Below are 25,501 nucleotides of genomic sequence, written 5' to 3' on the forward strand. Positions count from 1 at the left end.
GGAAGACAGAATCGATGCAGGACTTGTGTTCTGCAATAGTAACAGTGAAGGCTTTAATAATGTATGATCCTTCTTCAGTATATAATTCTAAAGTATATAATTGGTCTGAATACATAATTATTACAGATATTATTTTTTATCAATTACTTGTTTTATTATAAGTAATACATTTTTTAAATGTGGGGTTGTTGTTTTTTTTTCAGTTGCCACCTGCCTCACTACGCATGCACTATTCAAACTATTTATACCCCAAAACAGCACAGAATAGTACTTAAGCATGCAAATTGGGATGCACCTACTGTTTGCGGATACCATAGAAATGAATGAGAAGTGCCGTAAACTGTCGTTAAATTGTCTTAGACTTCTAATTAATTTTTTTCAGTGTAAATTCTAAAAATATATCAATCTAAAACAAATGCAAAACATGTTGATGATTAGCCGATAGACTGTTGTTTCATTAAATGATAAGCTGTTTCCCCACAAAAGCAGTTTATTCATAGTGAAGCCTCTTCTCCATTTACATCCTCTTTCCTGTGTATCACCAATTGTTTTTTATTCAAAAGGATTGCCTTAAAGTGGCTTTAGTTGTAGTACAGAAGACGGGGAGGACGAATCAGATGAAAGGGCCGTTTCAGAGCTGCCCAACCATGCAAATCCAATATTAAACTTTTTGTTATCCATAAAAAACAAACAAACAACCCTAAGCTCTGGCTTAATTCTTGTTATTCCATTTCTTAAACAAAATAGAAAAAGTTTCTTGTTTGTCTTTATTTGATTTTCTATGTAAAAATAAATAATCAGAAGGGACGTGGTGGGACTGATGTGATTTTTAATACAAATTTGCTGACTAAGAAATATATCTTTGAACTATAGCCATACAGGCATAAAGCATGCTAACTACAATGCATAATAAAAAGGTGCAAGTCTTCAACATGAAGACAAATCATATCAGTTCAGTTCACCAGCACAATATCCTCAGGGCTGCAACTGCACCGGAAAATGGTGTGCTGTTTCTTGATATAGCTCTGGTGTCACTTTTGCTTCTCTTGGTGGTACCACTTTACTGGAGGGAAGATGAATCTTCCCATTATTCTATTCTATTCTATTCTATTCTATTCTATTCTATTCTATTCTATTCTATTCTAACAGAGAATATCTTTGTGTCTCCTCATTTAATGTGGTTGCCTATCACAAGAGTCTCTCAATGAGCAACTCTCTTAGCGACATGAGCCACTTTAAAATATGTAGTTGTGAAGACAAATTCCCCATGACATGGGGCCTTTCTTTAAAAGCCTCAACCCCAGTTCAGAGCAATCATCATGGGAGAGATCGAGGGAGATGTGGCATGTTTTCAAGTCGACAGAAAGCTCTTGGAATGATTTAGCAAACACTTTGACCACTAGCTTCACTAATCTTTAACCAGACACATGGCACTCAGACTGTAGAGAGAGAGAATGAGTGAGCCCTTATGTTACTGTCTAGGATGGTAAATGACTTCTACATGATGATTTTAATGCAACAGGCCGGATGTCTTCAGGGTCCTACCCACTTATAATGACATAATTTAGCACTGCCAGGTGAATGCTAATGCCAGACATGCTTCACATCAAATCTGCTATTGACCTCATCCTGGCTACCGGGTGAAGTTACATTATTAAATGAGAAACACTGTATGCTTTCCACACTAATCTGGACGAGGGGTAGGGGGAGTTACGTAACAAGCTCTTGATGAGAGGAGGTCATATGAGATTACTCACAACTCTCCAGCTGCATTATGCACGTCTGAACATCCATGGGGAAATTCTTCAGATCCATTGGACAAGACAGCGTCAGTGTCAATCTAAAAATTGAATGGGAAAAAGTATTGATTTTATTAATCATATACACACCTTTTGTTTCTAATAAACAGTAGAAAACATGATAAGAAAATTATAAATTTAAATGCAATCCCATGTACATTTTTTGAATGTGTAATGTGAAAATCCACGGCTCAGACAAAGAAAGGAATTAAAGAGGAGGGCTTTGAGCATCTGAAGCTGCTTGAGTGATGGGATTTCTGAACTGGGCTACTAAAGCAGAGGAGAGACGAGTCTGACAGCCACAGATTGGCCATGTTTTAATTACACTCTTTCTCCCTCAGGGCACCACGTGAATTTCAGTCAGAGTGAATCCTCTGTCGTCTCACATCTGCGCAGCTTTCCGTCATATCTACTCAAAAGCATGACATAATTTACCCCTCACTTTTAACTCCAGCACTTCCCATCAACCCTCATGCTGCCACAATGATGTTGTCTTCCTATAGCTTCACTGCAGTGATTGATGTTGAATGACATTGTTTATCCTACCATTCGTTGAGGGATTAGTTACATTTTAGGGTTCAAAGGGAAATGATATTAAATGACTCAAGTCTGTGTCAGCTGAGATACAGGATTGTGGATTGACATTTTCAGAAGCCAGTGAGGCAGTTATTTTCATCAGTGTTGGGGTAACGCATTATAAGTAACTTGAGTTACGTAATCAGTTCTGTCAGGACCACTATCGTCAAATATGTTTGATAATGTATAGAGTTTGTATTGGCGGTATGGTTCTGTTCTGAGCAAGAACTCCCTGCGCATCCATGCAGCCTAGCATAAATAAGCCCCTAGGGTAAACAGAACAGGACCAACATATGCAGATATAATGTATGTATGTATACAGTATGTCAATAATTTAACATGTACACATATTTCAAGAATTAGTCTGATTCAGGGGAATAATAAGGCCAATCCTGACTGAAGAGAGGAGGAGCTGGGGATGGAAGAGGGTAATTTGCTCCTGAGAAATGCAATAGCTGCTGATAATACTGAGAATATATATATATATATATGCTGTGATAGGTGTCGTATTCCTATAGGTAGACGCAAGTCACCTGGGAGTCAGCTGATGCGAGCTTGACTGACGTGACCTGCCAGAACTGACGGTAATGCTGGATATTACTTTTTCAATTTACAACAAAATATCTAAGTTACTTTTTCAAATAATTAAATCAAGTTATTTTTTCACATTTACTGACTGACAGCACTCCGGTCCCCATGTTGAGAGAAATACGGTGTAGAGGTGTTGTGCGCGCTGTGTGAACATGATGGTTATTGTGAATTACTCATCTCACTTGCACAAAAACATTCAGTATTCCTCAAAATGAATAAATACAGTGAAATTCAATCTCAGAATTTTACGTAAACCTGTAATAATTAACTATATTAAATTACACTAATATACTTTATGTATTTAATCTCACTTTATTAACAGTCTTGTTGACTGTCAATGACCTAATTCATACTAATAAGCTAAAATTACTTTATATTTAGAAATAAATCTATTCTTCTTTAATCCAGAATGGCAGCACAGCTAAAAGGTTTGTTTGAGCTGCGCCCTCTACTGTACAGGGGTAAATATGCATTTCCTTCAGCCTGAGGCTTATTCATTTCACTTTTGATGTGAAAGAGCCTTAACATTTGCCAAAAATAAAAATTTTTTGTTGTTGTTCTTAAAAAACAAACAAGCAAGCCCAGCCCAGGTGAGAAAAAGTAACGTAAAAGTAATGTAATGCATTTCTTTTCATAAAAAGTAACTAAGCAGCACAAATAGTTACTTTTTTAGGGAGTGACGCAATATTGTAATGCATTACTTTTAAAAGTAACTTTCCCCAACACTGATTTTCATAGTATTCATAAAATGTCAGTCATTGTAAAAAAAAGAAAAAGAAAAAGAAAAGTGTGTGAATTTGAAATGGATGCAGTGTTCAATTACATTTCAGTGAAACAATATAATTTTGTGACATTTTATTTATTTATTGACCGATAGATGATGTCAAGTACTGAAACTTACAGCTACTGTAGTTATGCTTTCCATGACCAATGGTTATTCTGACTGGTGCTGAAGAGTCTCACCTGATTGAATAGAGGACATTTCCATTTTTGAATATTCTCAAAAGCTTGTTGTCAGTGGTGACCTCATGGAAGTGCGCTCCCTTCTCGTTGGCGAAGAACAGATCAGGCTTCCAAATGGAGTCTAACATAGAGGGATCCAGGTCCAGGGAGTCATCTGGGTACTCGCTGTAAGCTAACCGAGGGTCATTCCACTGCTGCCGGAGGAATATGTTCACTCTGTAATCCTAAGAGAAAGTGCTTAACATTAGTCAAGGCAAATGGCACATGAGAGGTAAAACAGGCCTCTCTGCCAGTTTTAAATCAGACATAATGGGCATTTTCATGTATAAGCATGCACAGCCGCTGGAATTAGAAATGGAAATGAGCATCATTACTTCAATTTATGGTACAGTAAAATGCTTTCTGTGATTTACACGTTCAATGCACTGCTATTTGCATTTGTAGTTTTCACAGTTGAATAAAATCCTTCAAGGGGAAAGCAAATACCACCAAGACTACATTAAATATGGGCTAAAACTTTGAAAAACACCACCTTAGATAAATAATTAATGATAATGCATAATAAAATGTTATGCATCCAAAAGGTTAATTCTCCAGTCTAATCAGTGGGCATGTAGAAACTCAATCATCAGTCTGGGGTGCGTTTCCCAAAGCCAACCATCATCGCAAGTTATGTCGTTACCAATAGAATTCAATGGAACTTGCGACCATAGTTGGCTAACGATGCTTTTGAGAAATGCACCCCAGATCTGTTCTGGCTTGCTGTGTATGTTGTGAAACGTGACAGACAAGGAAGCAAAATGCTTTTTTAAAGGATGCTAGAATATATTAAAGGTGCCGTAGAACGTGTTTTCAAAAGATGTAATATAAGTCTAAGGTGTCTCCTGAATGTGTCTGTGAAGTTTCAGCTCAAAATACCCCATAGATTTTTTTTTATTCATTTTTTTCTGCCTATTTTGGGGCATCATTAAATATGCGCCAATTCAGGCTGCGGCCCCTTTAAATTCTCGTGCTCCCCACAACCCGAGCTTGCAACTGCCTTAAACAGCATAAACAAAGTTTACACAGCTAATATAACCCTCAAAATTGATCTTTACAAAGCGTTCATCATGCAACATGTCTAATCGCGTAAGTATGGCATTTATTTGGATGTTTACATTTGATTCTGAATGAGTTTGACGGTGCTCCATGGCTAAAGCTAACATTACACACTGTTGGAGAGATTTATAAAGAATGAAGTTGTGTTTATGAATTATACAGACTGCAAGTGTCTAAAAAATGAAAATAACGACAGTCTTGTCTCCGTGAATACAGTAATAAACGATGGTAACTTTAACCACATTTAACAGTACATTAGCAACATGCTAACGAAACATTTAGAAAGACAGTTTACAAATATCACTAAAAATATCATGGATCATGTCAGTTATTATCGCTCCATCTGCCATTTTTCGCTATTGTCCTTGCTTGCTTACCTAGTCTGATGATTCAGCTGTGCACATCCAGACGTTAATACTGCCTGCCCTTGTGTAATGCCTTGAACATGAGCTGGCATATGCAAATATTGGGGGCGTACATATTAATGATCCTGACTGTTACGCAACAGTCGGTGTTATGTTGAGATTCGCCTGTTCTTTGGAGGTCTTTTAAACAAATGAGATTTACATAAAAAGGAGGAAACAATGGAGTTTGAGACTCACTGTATGTCATTTCCATGTACTGAACTCTTATTATTCAACTATGCCAAGGTAAATTCAATTTTTAATTCTAGGGCACCTTTAAAACTATATATGTGCATGTCTGAGAAACAGGATCTTTTTTCTCTTTGTCAGTTTGACATACCACAGACATGCCATTACATGTGCCTTGAGACACAGCCCACAGCCCATATTAAATAAAAATTCTGAGGAGAAAATCTTATACAGTTTTATATATGCCATAATTTTCATGATATTTGCCTAGAAGCCTGGCAGAATTGCATGAGTAATGAAGACAAAATGTTAATGAACCTCAACAATAAGCTTGGAGACAAAGTTACGATAATTTGAAACTAATAAAAGCTGAAGTAAATGTTAAAAACGCATCCAAGGAGAGATTGGAACTTCTGCTTTTTGACTACAATAGTTATTTTGTTCAGAATTTTAAGAATATACTATGTCTAGTCAGACTGAATTTGCCTGAAAGCGAAAAGACGAGCAGCCACTAATAATGAATGGAAGGTGACAGCGCGTGGGTGATATAATTTGTTAGGCAGCAAGGCGGATGGAGAACCGTGTGGTTTTCATATCTTATCTGTGTCTTTCTAAAACACTCGAAGAACTTCATTAGAAGGTGTGTGTGCCTGAGTGCATGAGTGGTGGGATATGGAAAGGAAGTTCTGCTCATGTAGTTCCACATGGAAAAACTAACACGGTGACAAGGTAAACCTTAACTGTGTCAGATCTGCCACTTATCAGCAGTCATGCAAAGGCTGAGGATGGAGAATGGCGATTACCAGAAACAGGAAAGCATCAGTGTTCTGCTCCACTTCCCAAAACATCTAACTGCAGTGGTTTGTTGACAGAAACATAGCTGACGCTCACAGATTACAGATCACCAAATTGGCCAACATCTCAGCTGATGAAGCATGGCTTACTCTCATTATAGATGTCACACCACTTCTTTGTCAATCTCTTGCCCGCTTTGTCATCAACTTAGCGGCTAATTCTGCACATTTCTTTGCGGTTGGTGTGGAGGAGCTCGACTGAACCCGTGCAACGCATCTGCGATTGCTCAACCCGCTGCAGGCCTTCAGTGGCTCCATGGCAATCTCCACACATCTGCTCTATGATTGCTTACTCGAGTGGGACTCAATGGCTTTGAGGGGGGAATCTACGCCAATGCCAACAAGCCAGCAATTAATCACATCTCCATATTTCAGCGTCTTCTGTAACAGTCAGATAGCCCTGTCAATACATTCACTGCTTTGGTGGTGACTATTGAAACACTCAACCTGCATGTTGTCAGCATAACTGTTGGCAATTCTAAGCCTGCATGTTGTCAGCATATGCCAAAATGAGCAATGGCACAAAAAAAAAAAAAAAAAAAAAAATGTGGCACTTACAAGCAAAAATCAAGTTTCACACCAGTCCAGACATGCAAAACCACTCCTTGACGTGGAAATGGAATTTTGCTTCACCATCGTGACTCCACTTTATGAAGCTGCTGATAATCTTCAGATTATCGTTCTTATCAGTTGGTGTACAGAACTGGGCTGCTCAGATCATCACATGGACTGGAAGATGTATCAGGATTCTGAAAAACCAAAGCGTAATCTATCTGTATGGAGATATGTTCAACAACAACCCCTTAAGATATTGTTTTGAAACAGAAACTACTTGAGGTTAGACCTTCATAACCTCATTATCGGACAATAAAGAAATTGTGGATTAAAGCAGTGGATCATCTGAGCATCCCTTAGATGTATAGATGTTTCAGTCCTTTGATTTTCTTTCATTTTAGAGAACAATTTAAGTGGCATATGAAGTAATATAAATGGTGTCACTTGTCATTATGACTATCAGCCGTCTGGGAACTGAGGATTGTCCAGAATAATGTTCTGTTAATGCAGTGCCCTTTGTTCCTGGATGTTAGGATTATCCCATGGCCCTAATGCTGAGGGAAAGTGATCTCTAAGGGCCAGATGGGCAGGGAATCTAGGAAGGGTTAATCCGTATGTAACATATGGGGAAGCATATCTACAGAGAATTCCTTTCCATGGCATTTCACCCTTTTCTTCACCCTTTCAGGAAAAACAAGGACAAATCTTAAGGAAGTTGTTTACTGTAACTCTGTGATTTGTACTGTGAATCAGAAAGTTGAGAACATATCCAGATGTTTACTGTGAACACATTTAACAATGTGTTTTTAAGATGTTAATGTGAGTGTAGTTAACTGATTTGACCACTAACTTTGAATAAAAAGAAAAATCTTTATAAATTAAATTTAAGGGTGTTTTTACACCTGGATCGTTTTATTCCCTAGCTTATGCCGATTTCGACTATGTGTTTTTTCGCTACTCCTTCTACAAATTTGTCCAAAATCGGCTCAGGTGATCTTTGGACCGAGCCACATAGAAATAACTGAACGAATTTTTGATTTTTACAACCGTTCCTGAGATATTTGTCTCTGAATTTGACCTTGCTTGTGTTTGTTGTCTTATGTTAGTTAGCTTAGCATGCTAATTGCTTAGCATACTAACCAGTTGCCATTCTTTCTAATGTGGCTCTTCAGCTATCAGGTAAACTATAGGCTTCATTAGCATGAAGTTAGCTTAGCATGCTAATCTGATTAACATGCTAAGTAATGTGTTTTTTTTTTTTTTTTTTTTTGAATGTGTGCTCATTCTCACTGTAAAAGTTCTCTTCAGCAAGCTGGTGAATGTGCATCCTCAAAGAGCTCAATGTGTAAAGCCAGATGCCTGATGAGCATCTTACCCAAAGACTCCAGGGTGTAGCTGTTTTATGAAATTACTCGGGTCAGCATTGTACTGATTACTCTTGCATTAGAAATAAATGTTCTTTTTTATTATTATTATTATTCATGCTGTGTTCTTTTTCATTTAAACTTCTGTACATTCTGAGTTCATTCTCACCCATAATTCTGAACCAGCTGTTTTTCATGCATTGCGCTACAGCATGATGAGCTGCTGAATGATCTAAATCTAAAGTTATTAAATATAACATGCAGTGCATTTTTATAAAAATTCTTCATTTTAAGCCAAATGAACTACTGAACTTCAGCAAGTGTGTGAATGCACATCTGCCCACTGGCGCAACAGGATGAGTGACCTGCACATGACCCAGAGATTGTGGGTTTGAATCTCACGTGAGACAGCTTTATACAATTGTGTGTAATGTTGTGTAATTTTAATTCCTTTATTATCCAAGTAAGCATAGTACAATGCCCTGTACTATAGCATAATACAATTCTGTATTTCTCTTGGATTAGACACAAGTGTTTTTTTATTATTCATTCTGTGTTTATTCTCATCTGACCTTCTGTTCATTTTGAGTTCATTCTCACCCATACTTCTGAACTAGCTAATTTTCATGTTCATTCAATTGCTGCAGTTTTTTCTCTTCCTGCTCCGTATTAGGCTACAGCCCCTTTAGGTGCTGCTTGCAGCTATATTTATTATTTACTTCTTTAAGTAAATAATGTTTTTTTTTTTTTTTTTTTTTTTTTTTTTTTTTTTAAAGCATTACGTTTTCTTGGTGTTATTCCTTTTGACATTTAAAAATCGGAACTAATCTTATTGACCTTGACATACAGCCATGAGAGTCTATATTTCTGTCGAATCACTTCCTATTTTATAGATTTCTCATCACATGACAACAAAATTGATTACTTTGTGTTGGCGAAAAATCATTGCATAGACTATAATTTGGCATATAATTTTTTTTAACACAGAAACCAATCCATCACAGAAGAGGTGTGTTCAGGACAATGTCTGTATGAGTTGCATTTAAAATTTTTGATTTTTGAATGAATGAATCTGGAAAAAAAAAAGTGTCATGCCATTGAAGCTTCTTACTTTTTTCAAAGCCCAGCTGTGACCTGGATCACAAAGAACAGTTTGTTGACTTGAGTGAATGTCAAGAGACTTGTACCCTCCTTGAAGGAAAGGATATTTCTGAAGAGAGGTCCACTCTGAGTGAGGAAAAGGCTCTGGCAAAAGCACAGTCTCTTCAGACATAATTATTTCAGAGTGAGTGTGCCATCTCACAGCGCATAACTTATTCAGAGCAAGCACAGGGATGAAGGCGACAAGGCACTCTCAGTAAAGGGATGTGATGAGCATTTGAACATTCACAGAGAGGAATGTTGGGACACTTGTGCAGATAAGTTAAAAGCACATCTCCTTGTTCCTGTGTGTAGATCCGAGTTGTAATGGGGTGAAATCCCAAATGTATGTGGCTGTCTGCAGAGTATGATGTGACCAAACATCAAAAAAAAAAAAAAAAAAAAAAAACTATGTGCAACATACAGAGTTCCATTGCTGAGCACACCTGGAGCCTGTTTCTATTCAACCGTGGTGGCATATAATGGACAAACAAGATCCCTACAGGGATGAACTGCACAAGTAAGAACAATAACTGCCCTCTGCCTCTCACTGGCTGATTCCCTGGAGGATTAAAGATATAGCTACCTATATACAAACAATCCAGACCCTAGTGCATCTAAAGGCTTGGATGCTTTCTTCTGCATGAACTCTTGTTTGAGCTGTTTTCCCTGCTATACTCCTGATGTGATTCACCCCAGGGGTTGTTGTTAACCCAAACTGCTGTGAACCACTACTTGTGAACTACTGGTGTTAAACCCCTGCTCTATGCAAAAAGAGAGATAGAAAAAAAAAAAAAAAAAAACTGTTTAAACCCTTTTTAGCCTCTAAACAAACCCGACTGACAATATGTATTATTAGGGTTTTTATTTGTCTGTCTGTCTGTCTATCTATCTATCTATCTATCTATGAAAAACTGCCAAAGGTAAGGTTCATTAGTGATATTTGAAAAAAAAAAAATATCCCTTTTACCTCGAAAAATACATTTTAAAGGGGTTTTAAAGGGCTCATGAATGCTTCCTGGGATGCATTTATAATTTTTACATCAAAAAAGGTCATAATTTAGACATAAAAAGTCATTTTCTATCTAATTTTCTTCCTTAGATTTGAACTCCATTTTAAAATGGCCAGGTCTCAGGATTCCAGTGTAAACGCCCATTTCTGTGATTGGGTAACATCTTGCATATGAAATAAATATTACATGCAGAACACTTTTGAAAACTTTTACTGTGTTTTTCACATTACAGCTTCTGAGAGCATTGTAGCCAATCGCAGTCATGTCTGGTGAGTGCACAAATGCAATGATCTTGCAACTGCAACTCGATTGCATTCACAAATTTTTTTACCATAACTAACACAGTGCTAATACAATGTAAATAAGATATTCATTGAGCAGTGTAGACAGTGTCATTGATTATAACAGAAGTTCTGACAAGAGTGCAGAATGCAGTGCTTGCGCAATTGATCATTTAAGTAACAGTGGATTTCCATGCTACTAAGGTGAACATTGTGAAGTTGACCATTTAGTCACTGACTTGCTTTGTTGACGCATAAACAGCAATAAGCAAATGTCTGACTGTACTGATCACAGATTAGGCATGTTGCTGCACTATTTCTGCATCCATATATTTCTGTAAATGTCTATTTGCAAAACCTGCTTTAAATTTTGACTATAATTTACAAAAGAATCCACAGTGAAATGAACCGGACAAACAAACTGCTATACAGTATATATTTATAGGGGTAGAGTTAATGTTAGGGGATAGAGTATATAGTTTGTACAGTAAAAAAACAAACAAACAAAAAAACACTACTCCTGTAGAGAGTTCCAGTAAACAACATATGCCAAATACTTCATAAATGACATTTTCCCATTTTCCGTGATATAATCTAAACTATTTTCTCCTTATAACCAATTATCAGTTCCTTTACTATGAGCTAATTAAACAATAAAAATTACAGTGAAAACTCACTATTTTTATATAGCCTATTAACAATGTAGAAACTACAGTATATTAACTACGAATTAACTATAAACTAATAGTTTGTTAATAATTTGTAAATACTTTATTACTGTATTCTTATTATAAAGTGTTACCAAATAAAGTTAGTTGACATGTAGGTGCAATGTTACTTATAGTCATCAGAATGCCTAAAGGCGACTGTCAAAATAAAGTGTTACCGAATTTTCATGTATTAATTGCTTTTTTATTGGCAACAGTTTGTAATTAAACTTAAAAAACAAGATCTTTCCTGACTTCCTAGGTTGTCTAATGCCTGTACTTCATCTTTACTTCATCTGTTGATATGATGCCGGTGAGTGGCATAGCTGGTGCAAACATATCCATATCGCTATGATCAGATGCTTTTTTTAACTGCTGCTTTCTCACTGCTGTCATTTTTGTGGTGTGTATTTTGTCATTGAGAGGAAAACATGGAGCACATATTTACATATTCATCTAAATGTTACTCTCAGCAGCGTGGGCTGCATCAGGATGTTTGTTAACAGTATATTGTTGCAAAGGTATTTCCAACTCTTTTTACTTCTAAGCAAAGAACAAACAAGAACTGAGTATATCGTCACCTTAAATCACCTTCAGTCTCTTGTACGTTACGTGTGCACAAGTGCGAGCAAAAGCAATACGTTGCTGGCTACAGTTCACTTAAAGGCCACTGGTGTCGCTAATAACAAGGGTTTCCGAATTCTACATATAACCACTTTAAGAGAAGGATTCAAGGGCTGACATGAAAGACAAAGTGTCTAAATCCCTCCTAAATTTATCTCACAAAATTACTTCTTAGGAGCCTGGTGATGGAAGCAAGTTTGCGTCCCCTCTGACATTCAGCCGGTGGACACTTCCTAACAATGTCCTACAGTCTTTCTCATAATCTGGATTTAAATGTAATACGACATGCACACAAGCGGAAAACATTTCCTCCATAAAAAACACACTTTTTAGTGTGTGATATACTGTTTCTGAACTGTATATTAGTGCATTAATTACACCCTGTAGAAACAATCATCACAGTGCTGATATAATTGCTATGATTTATAATGTGTAAACACCACCATGGGGCATTTGTACATGAAAATTCACGCATCATCGCCAGATCGTGAGTACATACCATAGTTGTCTCTGCAATGGAGCCAAAACTGTTAATGAATATGTTGCATGATACATTCACAGGCGGACCTGTAAAAAAATAAGAGTGAAATCAGTCATGATACACCACAGTCTCTATAAGACTCTTAATAGTGTCATTAGTTAATCAAGGTGTTTATACATATGCGAGTACAATGTTAGCTATGTTAGCATTTGGTCCCATTTTATATTAAGTGTTTTTAACTACTGTGTACTGACAATTAAATGAATCATTTAATACAATGCACTTATTGTGTACAATCATGTTTTTACTTGTACTTATATTTAACAAATATCTGCATGCAATTACAGCTGTAATTAATTTCTGTAATTACATGTATAATTACATTGTTGACCCTTCTCTTGCCCCTTTACCCACGCTTAAACCAAACTATACCACCAAACCTCTCCCTAACCTTACCCATATCCCACTTCAGTAGCAGCAATTGTTTTGCAATACAATATGAATTTTGTTTTTTACTATGGCTGGGACAATACATCGATTCGTGATTCATGATACACTGATTCTGGATTGATTCTGATATTTTCTCTCGAATCAATTCTGGGCTTAGCTTTAACAGCAGATGGCGCTCTATAGGCTAGTTTTAACCACACACTCAAAAGCTCACGAAGAAGAGTGCTGGAGAGCGCTCATGTGTTCGGCTGAGTCATGTAAGTGGTTAAATATACTTGTACCTCGGCTCAGAATGCTTTTATGATGCGAGATTAATGTAAATACCCCACTGCAAACACCATTGTAATTCGCTTCAACCTTTTCGAACTTTATGACTGATTATTTTAGGTTTAAGTGGTGTGTGTAAAGGAACTGGAAGCAAGCAGAGAACGGGTGCAGATGGCACATAGCTAAGCTCAGAATCGATTCGAGAGAGAATTGAGATACATCAGAAAATATCAGAATCGCTCCAGATTATTTGTATCGCGAATCGAGAATCGATGTATTGTCCCAGCCATAGTACACAGTAGTTAAAGACACCTAATATAAAGTGTGACCAAACTTTTAAATTGAGATATTTGTTGAGAACAAAATTAAGATTTGTAAGAAGACAAAACGACATAATAATAGTGATAATAATAATAATGCATGGCCTCTTAGGTCTGCTTCACTCTTTTCTTTTTTTAATTAAAATATTGATGTGTACAATGAACTCAGTGCATACATTTATTGACTTATTTGATTTAAGTCAGGTTCCTGTCATTCAGCATTTCCTCTCATTTTTTTCCAGAACTTTTTCAAACTCCCCTTACATGACATTTATGAATTAGTGGCTTCTATAAATGAGCTTCTGAGGGGAAGTCCTTTGCCAGTTTAATAATTTAAAAAAGCTTGGGCTGATTTATGCTTTGAGATGGTTTGAGTTCAGGGCCATTCTATAACAGCATAATGGAAGAATGTATTCAGGGTCACAGCAGAAATGTCTAGAGGCAACAGGAACCAGGAGCTGCGCAGTATTATTACATAATCATTTCATAGCATGAAACGGAATATAGAGTCACATCTGCTTCAGTTTTGTACCACATAAAAGATAAATCTCGTAGGCACCAATGATCATTATAAGTAATGGCTTTAAAGATGTAAAATTAAAAACAAGAAATTGTGGCAAATAACTGTTAAAGATAACACAATGTATCCCTTTCAAGAAGAAACAGAGTAAAAGGTAGGGGTAAATGGTTAGTTGTACTACCTTTGAAGTTGGGCCTAATTCTGGCATCATAACCTGAGTTTCTTCCCATGAGGTTGTCAAGGAAGACTGAGGGTGACATGGATGCTGCTCTTCCTCGAGGGGTTTCTTGTTCTTTTGATGCTACCAAACTTAGAAATAAAGAGAGAGAGATACAAGGGGGAGAGATTATAGTAGATCAGCCACGACAGTCACCAAGGCTACAAATACAAGGGGCTATACTAATGTCATCTGACATCAAATATTCAGGTTTTCCATTTGGGGCATGAGACAAGGCTGTGTAATAAGCATCTTTTATTCACTTAAAGATATGAAGGCTAACAATACAGATAAATGTCTGTGCATTCAAATTGGTACATATAAAACAAATTGACCATCTGTGCATTCAAATTGGTACATATATAACAAATTGACCATCTGTGCATTCAAATTTGTACATATATAATAAATTGACCATCCTGAACAATGGATTTAGCAATGCATAAAGGCCATGGATAAGATTTGTTATTGCACTGCATTAATGCCATCATTATAATACCCAGGAGAAAAAAAGAGAAAGTATAAGAGTAATATGTTGCAAAACAATAACAATAGCATTCAGCATCATTTCATTTTCAAATACATGTCATATACTTCTCTAAGACTTATTGCATATGATCATACATGGCTAACATGCAACATTAACAGCTGGTGTACAAGTAATGCTGCTGAGCTCCCTAGACAGAACTCTGTATTGTGATACACAATGGAAATTTGTGCTGCCGTATTTCCTTTTAGTAATGACTGAAAAGACAATAATTTTGTCAGGCATTCTTTCTCTTAATACTGATAAGGAGTAAAAGGAAGTTCTGTTGACAGCTGCAGATAAGGGATAATTTATGTCTTGATTATTACCCCACTGTTGAGAGGCACTATTCATTGTGACTGGATTTTATGTGTGTATGCTGGCTTTTTTGCAGTTGCACCCCTCTGTTCCTCAAAGAGAATTTCACATACAGCAAGCAGTGATAGGCAATGGTTAGGACTAAGGAAATCTACAAATGCTTGCCAGTGAATCTTATTTTGAAGAGGCTGTGGGAAGGACACGCTATTGATCTGTTTGGCTTAATGAAAACACACAGTATATTTTCAGGAATTTGTGGACTTGACATTTCCTTGATCTTTTTTTCCCCTAAATTAATCAGGAGAGAGAGATACTCACCTGGAATTAAGCTGTGGATGAATATCCATCCATGCTTTTAAACATTTAAACCTTCTTGTTTTTGATTGCAGTTTATTGCATAAGCATAATGCATACATTATTAAATCACAAATGAATTTTATTAAATCACAGTGCACTCACTACACTGTTGTACTACATCTAAGGTTGTGAGTTAAGCAGAATATGCCCATTTTAATAATTCACGAATATTATTGAATTTATGTACTGAAAGTACAGTACATGACAGTGACCTATTGTTCAATGTAATATGTTTATATGTTCATATTCTTCCCACTCCCTGAACTCCTTCATGTCCAGTTTATGCATACCCAGTCAGTTCTGCTGGGATAATTATCCAGGATAATTTATTAGTCATGCAAACCACTTTGACACAATCATTATCAATTATCATATGGAAATGAGGAAATGAGGGCGATCTGAAACGTAGTGTACAACAGGCCAGTTTTTGCAAAATATGAAGAAGTCCAGAATTTAATGAGGAAAATCAACAATAACTGTGACTGTATTATTGTAATGAAGTTGTAATGTAGAATACAGCAGTATAAAAAAAACAAAACAGAAATAGCATCTGATGGGAATATATATATAAAAAAAAAATCAATCAAAAAAAAAAAAATCAATCAATCAATCATTTGTAAGCAGGCTTGCAAGCAATGTCTGTTCAAATAAATGTTCAAAATTTGAGTGAAAAAATGGTTAGTTCATTTTAGTTAATACATTAACTAATGTTTAACTAATGAACCTTAATTGTAAAGTGTTACCGAAAATAAATACAACACAAGTAACATGCAGTGTGTGGGTGTTAACATAATGCAAGTACAATGAACTGAGCATGAACCATGGCTTCATGTAGTATAATATGTGACACTGTTTTAAGCAATGTGACAAGATTATATATACAGATATGCTTCTTTCTGGCTACTGAAGCGCCTCGTGTTTCTGATGAACATAGGCCAAAGGTCAGGCAGTGAGATTAGGATTAAAAGCATGTGACGCAAAATTACAGCATTACTGACACTCGCTGCTCCGTACCGCAAAATCATCTTGTGAGGCAAACACACAAACACACACACATTCACAACTCTGAGGCTGCTTTGCTCAGCACGGATCAGCTTTGCTCACCACTGTTGACACTGACATTCCTCGGAGCGTTCTGTTGCCAGTTTTTTCCACCAGTTTCCTTTTTCTCATTTTTCTATGGATTTGAGTTCTGTTGTTTTTGTTTCAAAGCTCTGAGACTAAGCAAAACTAAGCAGAAGTGACTTAAGGGGGCTTTAGTGTTTCTCTATATTTGGCTGGTGCAGCATAGAGGATGAGGATTTTACTCTCTACCTTTATTCCAAAGCCAACTGCAGAGAGTAAATCACAGTCTGCAATCAAGCATAAGGACCACTTTTGATATCTTTCCATATCTGGGACTAATATACTGGATTTTGTCACACAGTTGTCTGTTTTCACTCCATTTAGGTCTAAAACCATGTCGTTTAGGGTCGTAACCACCATAGACAAGTCCTCCCCCAATTGTTCTATAGAAGCCAAACATGAATTCCAGTGCAATGCTTCAGAGTGGGCATTTACAAGACACTTTTTTTTTAACTAAAAATGGAAAAATTTTTATGTGTTTTGGCCGTTCATATACACAACAACAGCATTTTGTGGGCCTGAAAATACAAACATTTGAAAATTAATTTCAATGTGCATACGCATGATCACATGACTGCATATTGTTATTGCAATGCTCTGCCAATTGAGCTACGCGAAACCCGAAATATGGCGCAGGTAAAAGGGAACAATGCATTAAAATGAAAGTGTCCTGCATGTTGTCGATAGGGGCACAACGCTCCTATGGGTCGTATTTCATGAATTAAAATGAAACTGTCCTGTTGTCGATAGGGGTGCCACTTTAGTAAATGCTCCTATGGGTCGTATTTTAGGGAAGTGACAAATGACCTATATGGTCGTATTGGTTGGAGAACATGTTGCTTTTGTTCATCAGTCAGTAAAATTAATAAATCAAAATTGGGGGTCTAAGTAGGCCTCAAGATCATTAAAAATGGATGGGACTTAATCGTTGCACTGCAGCTGGATGTGTATTAACATACTTGTATTTTTTATCAATTGGTGTGTCTATTGTAGTTAATATTGTAGTATAGTGTTATTATTTGATATGGATATATATTGATCATAGACTGTATAAAACAATGGACATAGTGTCTGTGACATCACCCATTTCTGAAGAGCATTTTTGAAGCCCAAAGTGGGTGGAGCCAGTCGTCGCCCATCACCGAGTCACCACGTGTCACTCCTGGATAACCAGCCCACATCCTTAATTATGCAGAAATGTAAGGCTTAATATAATTTAAATGGATGAGTTATAAAAAAAAAAATCAGCCCCCCTCACAGTTGTCATGAAGGGCAAAATTAGCTATATAGACCAAAACCACCTTTTGTAATAGGCTATAAACACTTTTTTTTTTTTAAACTTTTTTTTTATTATTATTATTTTTTTTATGCTGTATAGTAGCATTTTAACTTGGGGGTCTATGGGATTGACTTCCTTTTGGAGTCTGTCTCTATAGCAGCCAGTTGATGAACTGCAGTTTAAGTCATTTCCGTGTTGGATTCAAGAGAGAGACTGGAAGGTTGCCGCTTGGTATTGATGTGAATTAATGTGAGACAGTAAACACTGTGGGATGTGAGGCAATTTTTGGAAGAACTTCCAACAATAAAGTGAAATTGAATTGAATTGAAACACATGACCTGAACAACCAATCAGGGGTGCGTTTCCCAAAGCGAATTTTGGAAGTTCCGTTGTTACCAATAGAGTTCAATGGGACTTACGACCATACTTGACAAACAATGCCTTCAGGAAATGCACCCCAGAACATGAAACATACGCAGGGAAGCACAAGACATGAGGACAGACCAATCGGCAGCTGACATAAAGCAGTGCATGCCGGTTAGAAATTTTGTCCAACTAGTGACAGCACTGACGCCATATGACTGTGACGTATGGCGTCAAACTACCACGAGAGCAGTCGGCTGAGTCAGTCTGTGCAGCCAGAAATTGTATATTATAGGGAGATAAGAGGGTCTGTTTCTCTTACCATTGGAGAAAGTGTAATGACTAAATTAATCACGAGCAGCACCTCTCAGCCTATCATTTATTGGCCTCTAGTCTCCTTTCTTGCATACCGCCTGTGCGTACTGCCACAGCCAGAGCGTTAAGCATTAGCCGTTACGCTTTTTTGGCTAAAGGTTGCAGGCTTGGCTTCCAGGGGCTTTGGTGCAGCTTCTCCAGAGCAGCTCGTGACACATGTCAACAATCACGTGTGTTTCATGTTTAGAATCTCAAAATAAAAGACATGAACAAACAAGACCCAAACCAATGTGACAGACGTTATGTGCCTATGTCTTATGTGTTAAGTGATACTTTACAAAGTACTACTGAACTTCTGAAACATTAATCGTATTATGCATACTATTTAAGTGTGAATGTTTACATATTTTAAAATAAAAATCTTGTTAAAAATCTTCAAATCATGGTTATGACCGTGTCATTGTTGAGCTTCTGTCAGCCCACTTTTTGTGGCGTCGGGACTAGTTAGTGGCTTTTCGACCAAATTAGCATGTGGAATGTTGTCATCATATCTGATGTAGGCGTCAGAGCCATCAGTGAGAGAGATCACCCTGATTGGATTTTTATCTTAGCGAACCAGTGTATGAGTAGAAAAACTGTGATGAAAAAGTAATGAAAGCAAGCAAGGTCAAGAGGGTACGCATAGAAGACTCTTCTAATTTTACAACTTTCACATTTCAAATTGCAAATATTTTTCTAATGACATGGCTGTCTGGAATGAAGAAAGTTATTCATATTCAAAATAGTAAGTAAGTGCTGCTTTGTATATGCGTAACGGCTAACTTAATCACATGTGGCACCTCTCAGCCTATCGTGTAATGGCAGTGACGTCAGTCACAACATTCCTGCCTTCTCTTAAAAAAATACATTTTTATCAAGCTAAAATCTACATATAGTTCCCAACGAAAGTATTGTTTAGTGTAAAACATTCTGAAGATTAGCGAACAGGCTGTCCATTAATTAAATGATTAGCTATTTCCCCACAAAAGCTGTTTAATCAGCATAGTGAATCCTTTCATCCATTGACTTCCATTCAAAAAACAGCCTCTGGTCTCCTTCCCTGCGTACCGCGGGGGGTGGAGCATTAGCATTAGCCGTTATGCTTTTTTGGCTAAAGGTTGCAGGCTTGCCTTCTAGTGGCTTTGATATAGCTACAGTCCTGGTTCTGTTTTTGAGTCACAAATATAGACTACTGCCACCTGCAGTTATGGAAAGGTATTTCCTCACATGCAGAACGTATGTGCTAGTTGGCCATAGGCTGTGTCTTTGCGGCGTTCAAGTGATTTTGCTGGCTTTTTTTTTTTTTTTTGATGTTGGCTTGGTGTGTCACATACTTAACCAGCACTGATGTTGCTTCTGAAGCTGACAGAAACTTGCATCTGTGTAAAAGCCTCTGGCTATGAGCATTCTGTCTTGTTGGTGGGCTTTCCTGACTATGCAGAATTGTGAAGTCAACAGTGCACATCCCACCTTTGCTCCCAGGAGCGGAAAGTAAAGTGCAAACCTCCAATTACCAAACTCCTTCTCAGCAGAAAGAGCTAAGCTTCCAGCAACATCTCTCTCTCTCTCTCTCTCTCTCTCTCTCTCTCTTCCCTGAAACCCTGGTCAAGGCAGAAACATCCCTACCAGAGAACACCATCAGCCATGGATTTGCTCTTGTACCCCCTATAAGGAGTCACCTCTGGGTCCAAATGTCTTACTGGTTTACTACAGTCCCAGATACATTATCCTTGACACTCTCCCATTCCCTCCCACCAATCCCAGAAGAGGCCTTAAGACAGTTACCATGGAAACCACAGGCCAATGAAGCATCAATGGTGGTCAACAGAGCGAGGCAGTCACAGAGGATGCTCATGTTGGAACCGATCGAAGGGGATTGAGTAGATGGCGTGAATGTGCATGTGTGGAGCAAGAAGAGAGAATACTGACATCCGTAGATTGCATTCTATCTCAGAGTACTGATTCTGTGACAGCAATTACATTTGGTTAAAGTTAGGGCCTTCTCTCTTTCACACACACACAGAGACATAACCTGACTCTAATCTGTCTTCTGTTGTACTTATTGAAATCTAAAGTGATAAAACAAGTTAAAGTTCAAAGTAATTATTATACAAAGTAATTAAACTGTACTGTAATGTTTGTAATATTTTACAGAAAAAAAAATAGTGTAAAAATGCTATACTACAACCTGGTAATTGGTAATTGTAACCATATATGGTGAAAAACTGTATATGGTTTAACATTACATTATTATTACTGTTAAATGCTTGGTTTTCCAAGTCAGCACTATGAAAAATCATTTAATTTACAGTGAAAACAGAAAATGGACATTCTCAGAAATCCTTGCATGATCACATACAGTGGTGCTCAGAATTATTGGCACCCTTGGTAAATATGATCAAAGATGACTGTAAAAATAAATCTGCATTGTTTATCCTTTTGATCTTTAATTCATAAAATGAGTAAAAATCTAACCTTTCATTGAAGGAAAAGAATTGAAAGTGGGGGGAAAAATACATTATGAAATAAATGTTTTTCTCCAAAACATATTGGCCATAATTATTGGCACCCCTAGAATTTTTTATGAGTAAAGTATCTCTGAAGTATATTCCCAGTCATTACATTTTTTTTTAGCACACCGGGGTGATCATAAACATGAAATTGTCCAGCCATGACTTCCTGTTCCACAGGAGTATAAACATGAGGAAACACAAAGGCCAAATTCCCTTAATCATTCATCACAATGAGTAAAACCAAAGAATATAGTTCTGATGTGCAGCAAAAGATTGCTGAGCTTCACAATATAGAAAGTAGCTGTAAGAAAATAGCTAAAGCATTGAAAATCCCCATTTCCACTATCAGGGCAATAATTAAGAAGTTCCAATTAACTAAAGATGTTACAAATCTGCCTGGAAGAGGACGTGTGTCTAAATCGTCCTAATGCGTGGTGTGGAGGAGAGTTTGAGTGGCCAAAGACTCTCCAAGGATCACAGTTGGAGAATTGCAGAGATTAGTTGAGTCTTGAGTCTCAGAAAGCCTAAAAAAAATTATCAAACAGCACCTACATCCCCACAAGTTGTTCAGGAGGTTTTCACGAAAAATCCTCTGCTCTCATCCAGAAACAATCTCCAGTATATTAAGTTGTCAGACACGACTGGAACTTCAAATGGGACCGGCTTCTATGGTCAGATGAAACTAAAAAAAAGAGCTTGTTGGCAGCAAACCCACCAGATGGGTTTGGTGCACACATGGATAAAAAGTACCCCATGTCCACGGTTAAATATACTGCTGGATCCTTAATGTTGTGGGCCTATTTTTCTGCTGGAAGTCCTGGACATCTTGTTCAGATACATGGTATCATGGATTCTACCAAATATCAACAGATAAAAAATCAAAACCTGACCGCTTCTGCTAGAAATCCTATAATGAGCCATGGTTGGATCTTCCATCAGGACAATGATCCAAAACAAACATCAAAACCAACACAAAAATGTGTCACTGAGCCCAAAATGAAGCTTCTGCCATGGCCATCCCAGTCCCCCGACATGAACCCTAAAGAAAATGAGTGGAGTGAACTGAAGAGAAGAAGCACCAACATGGAGCTGGGAATCTGAAGGATCTGGAGAGATTCTGTATGGAGGAATGGTCTCTGATCTCTTGTCAGGTGTTCTCCAAACTCATCAGGCATTATAGGTGAAGACTCAGAGCTGTTATCTTGGCAAAAGGAGGTTGCAAAAACTATTGAATAAAAGGGTGCCAATAATTGTGGCCAACGTGTTTTGGATATAAACTTTTATTTCATGATGTGACTTTCCCCCCACTTTCAATTCTTTTTCTTCAATGAAAGGTTAGATTTTTGCTAAGTTTATGAATTAAAGATAAAAAGGATAAACAATGCAGATTTATTTTTACAGCCATCTTTGATCATATTTACCAAGGGTGCCAATAATTCTGAGCACCACTGTATAATTACATATATTTTAAATTGCTTTGTTTCTTCTCAGTTTTGTTATGAAAAATATGTATATTATTAAAAATATTAATTTTTAATTAACTATATGATTAATGGGGATGTTGTATTTATTTCTGACAACATTGCTTTGGTTCAAACTCTCATTAAGGATGAGCACAATGGCTAATATCACAGCATCAGAAAATAACCTTTGAAAAACTTTAACTGGTTAAAAAAGATAAAAATGATAAAAGAAAGTGTCAGAATGACAGATAAGTCGAGGGAAGGACAGGGCAGTACTTCAAAGTCTTCACATGGCCACATGAAGGATTGGGAGATGAAGGGGAAGACAAGAGATATTTGAATAGATAGAAAGAATGAAAGAGACAGATTGACGGAGCATATCAATGATAGAAAGATGGCTAAGACAATTAACTGAAAACACCAGCTCACAGTTCAGTCGTTATAAAAGAAGAGTTGTAGCTTCACCTTTCCACTGTGACAGCACTGACTTAATCAAAAGCACTTACAATTCACACACGGTTCACTTCACATTCAGTCCCAGGCAAGAATAAATGCCAGCAGACACCCTATGCTCAAATTCACACGCAACATTCATCCACGTAGATTGTAACTGAAATATGTCAGTTGCTTATTGATAATATATTTAATGGTTTTGTTTTGTTCACTTACACAGATTACAGCAGAATTATAAAATTGCTTTCATGTGCTGCACACGTTTATTATTATCGGTTGCGCTCTGCTTATTGACTGGCACCATACACAAGCATCAGCATTTATACTTTACTGTACTTAATGTGAATAACCAAAATACACTGATTAATATTATATAGGTATATATTATTAATTATAGACTTATATTTATATGGCATGTGTTTAATTATGTACTGTACTATACTGTATGTACACTACTATTTAAAAGTTGGTAAGATTTTTTTTAAAGAATTCTCTTTTGCTCACCAATGCAGCATTTATTTGACCAAAAATACAGTCATATTGTGAAATATTATTACAATTTAAAATAATTGTTTTCTATTTTAATATAGGCATATTGTGAAATTCCCTAATGACAAAGCTGAATTTTCAGCAGCTGTTACTCTAGTTTTTAGCGTCACATTATCCTTTCAGAAATCATTCTAATATGCTGATTTGGTGCACAAGAAATATTTCTTATTTTTATCAATGTTGAAAATAGTTTTGCTGCTTGATAGTTTTGTGGAAATATACTTTTTCATATGCATTTGTTTGAAATAGAAATCTTTGTAACATTACTGTCACTTTTGATCAATAAATCAGTCATTGTCAAAAAAAAAGTATGAATTTCTGTAAATAAAAAAGTCTTATTGACCCCAAACTTCTGAACAGTCATGCATATGTGTATAATTAAATAAAAAAAAATTAAATAAGGACTTTGTTAAGCATTAATACGTTTTTAAATAGGTAATGAATAAATAATATTTTGTAGGATTGCTTCATACATCTGCTGATTTTATCAACTTGTTTCAAAATAACTATATACAACCATATAGAGCATATCTTCCATCTCATTACACCTAACAAGTCTGTGAAATGCATCCAGTTAGTATGAGGAGAGTATAGCTGCAGTTTTGTTGTCACCCCCTGTAGGCTTCAGTCTCATTGGGTTGTCATTGCTGTGGGACAAACAACCCGCTCCCCCACCCCTCGTCTGCTTCCCTTAACGTGAATCCACAGCTAAACTGCTGGATCGGTGTGACCTGTCCTGTCAGTATGGTGTTCGCAGTGTTGTCTTGCTTTGCTAATGCGAGGAGGCTGGACACAATTTGGCTCCTTTGTTTTCTAGTGGTTCACCTCCTCTGAATGTTGCCCACTGTCATTGTTGTGTTGCATACTGTGTGAGATACTGATTGAACTTGTGTTGCTTAGCTGACGGGCATAGACTGGCCATAAGCCTGAAGTGTGCTGGACTAGCTAATGTGTCTATCCTTATTAAGGTGCTAGTTAGTTTTTTATAGTCAGTGAGTAATGAGTTAATGTGTACAGGAATGTGTTGCCACCCTGTCTCACACAATTTCAGTTTGTATGAGTATTACTGTGACAGCTGCTATTTATTTAAATTAAAAATCCACTGACATCAGCCAGCCGAAATAATACCTCACTCAGAGAGTGTTACGACTAACTGATTCCAGAGATGTGATTTTTACGCATTTATACAAATTATTAGAAGAAATTTATTCCATTTTATTCTATTTTGTGGTCATGGGAAGAAGAAAAAACAACATTCTCAGAGCTCACTGTTGTCACTGAATGTGAGGATGTGAGGATAATCCCCAAGTACTCATTAGCTTTTGTATCATGCATCACCATTCATAAATGAATTGTGTTGTTGTGGATGTTTTGTATTGATTTTCTGGTGGGTCCTTCTAGGAATACTGTCATTGTGATTGATTGAAAAGCCTTTGTCCATCCTGTTTCATCTGATTACTCTTTTTCTTGAGTCAAATTGAAATTTTTTTTATTTACATTTAATTATGTAGGAGATTCTTTAATCAGAAGGAATATACAAATGAGGAATGGTGCAAAATAAGCAACTCATCTAACATTATCCATTTTTTTTTTTTTTTTTTGGAAAACTAGAAACATCTAGTCTGCCATTGGTAGCTGATTTCCTTTGAGAATTTCCTTAGAGATACAAGCACCTTGTGCTTTATCAACTGATTGGCTGACTTTTCTGCTAAATTGGATCAAGACTGGAAGCGGTCAGAGACCCTCTCCTCCCCCATTGCTCTCTGATACTAAGCATGCACACCCTTG

The 25,501-nt window shown here is 36.9% G+C and overlaps 1 protein-coding gene across 2 annotated transcripts in view; it reads right to left on the minus strand.

Annotated features, from left to right (window-relative positions):
- Positions 1-25,501, minus strand: part of glra3 (glycine receptor, alpha 3) — a 58,975-nt gene that overhangs the window by 16,480 nt on the left and 16,994 nt on the right. For both annotated transcript variants that reach the window (XM_048196698.1, XM_048196699.1), the window contains exons 2-5: positions 14,378-14,505; positions 12,658-12,725; positions 3,930-4,153; positions 1,758-1,840 (exon numbers count right to left, since the gene is read on the minus strand). In XM_048196698.1, coding sequence (XP_048052655.1) covers positions 1,758-1,840; positions 3,930-4,153; positions 12,658-12,725; positions 14,378-14,505 — 503 coding nt within the window. The remainder of the gene's footprint in view (positions 1-1,757; positions 1,841-3,929; positions 4,154-12,657; positions 12,726-14,377; positions 14,506-25,501) is intronic.

The sequence above is a fragment of the Megalobrama amblycephala genome, linkage group LG7 (genome assembly GCF_018812025.1).
Source record: "Megalobrama amblycephala isolate DHTTF-2021 linkage group LG7, ASM1881202v1, whole genome shotgun sequence".
In the NCBI taxonomy this organism is placed as follows: Eukaryota; Metazoa; Chordata; class Actinopteri; order Cypriniformes; family Xenocyprididae; genus Megalobrama; species Megalobrama amblycephala.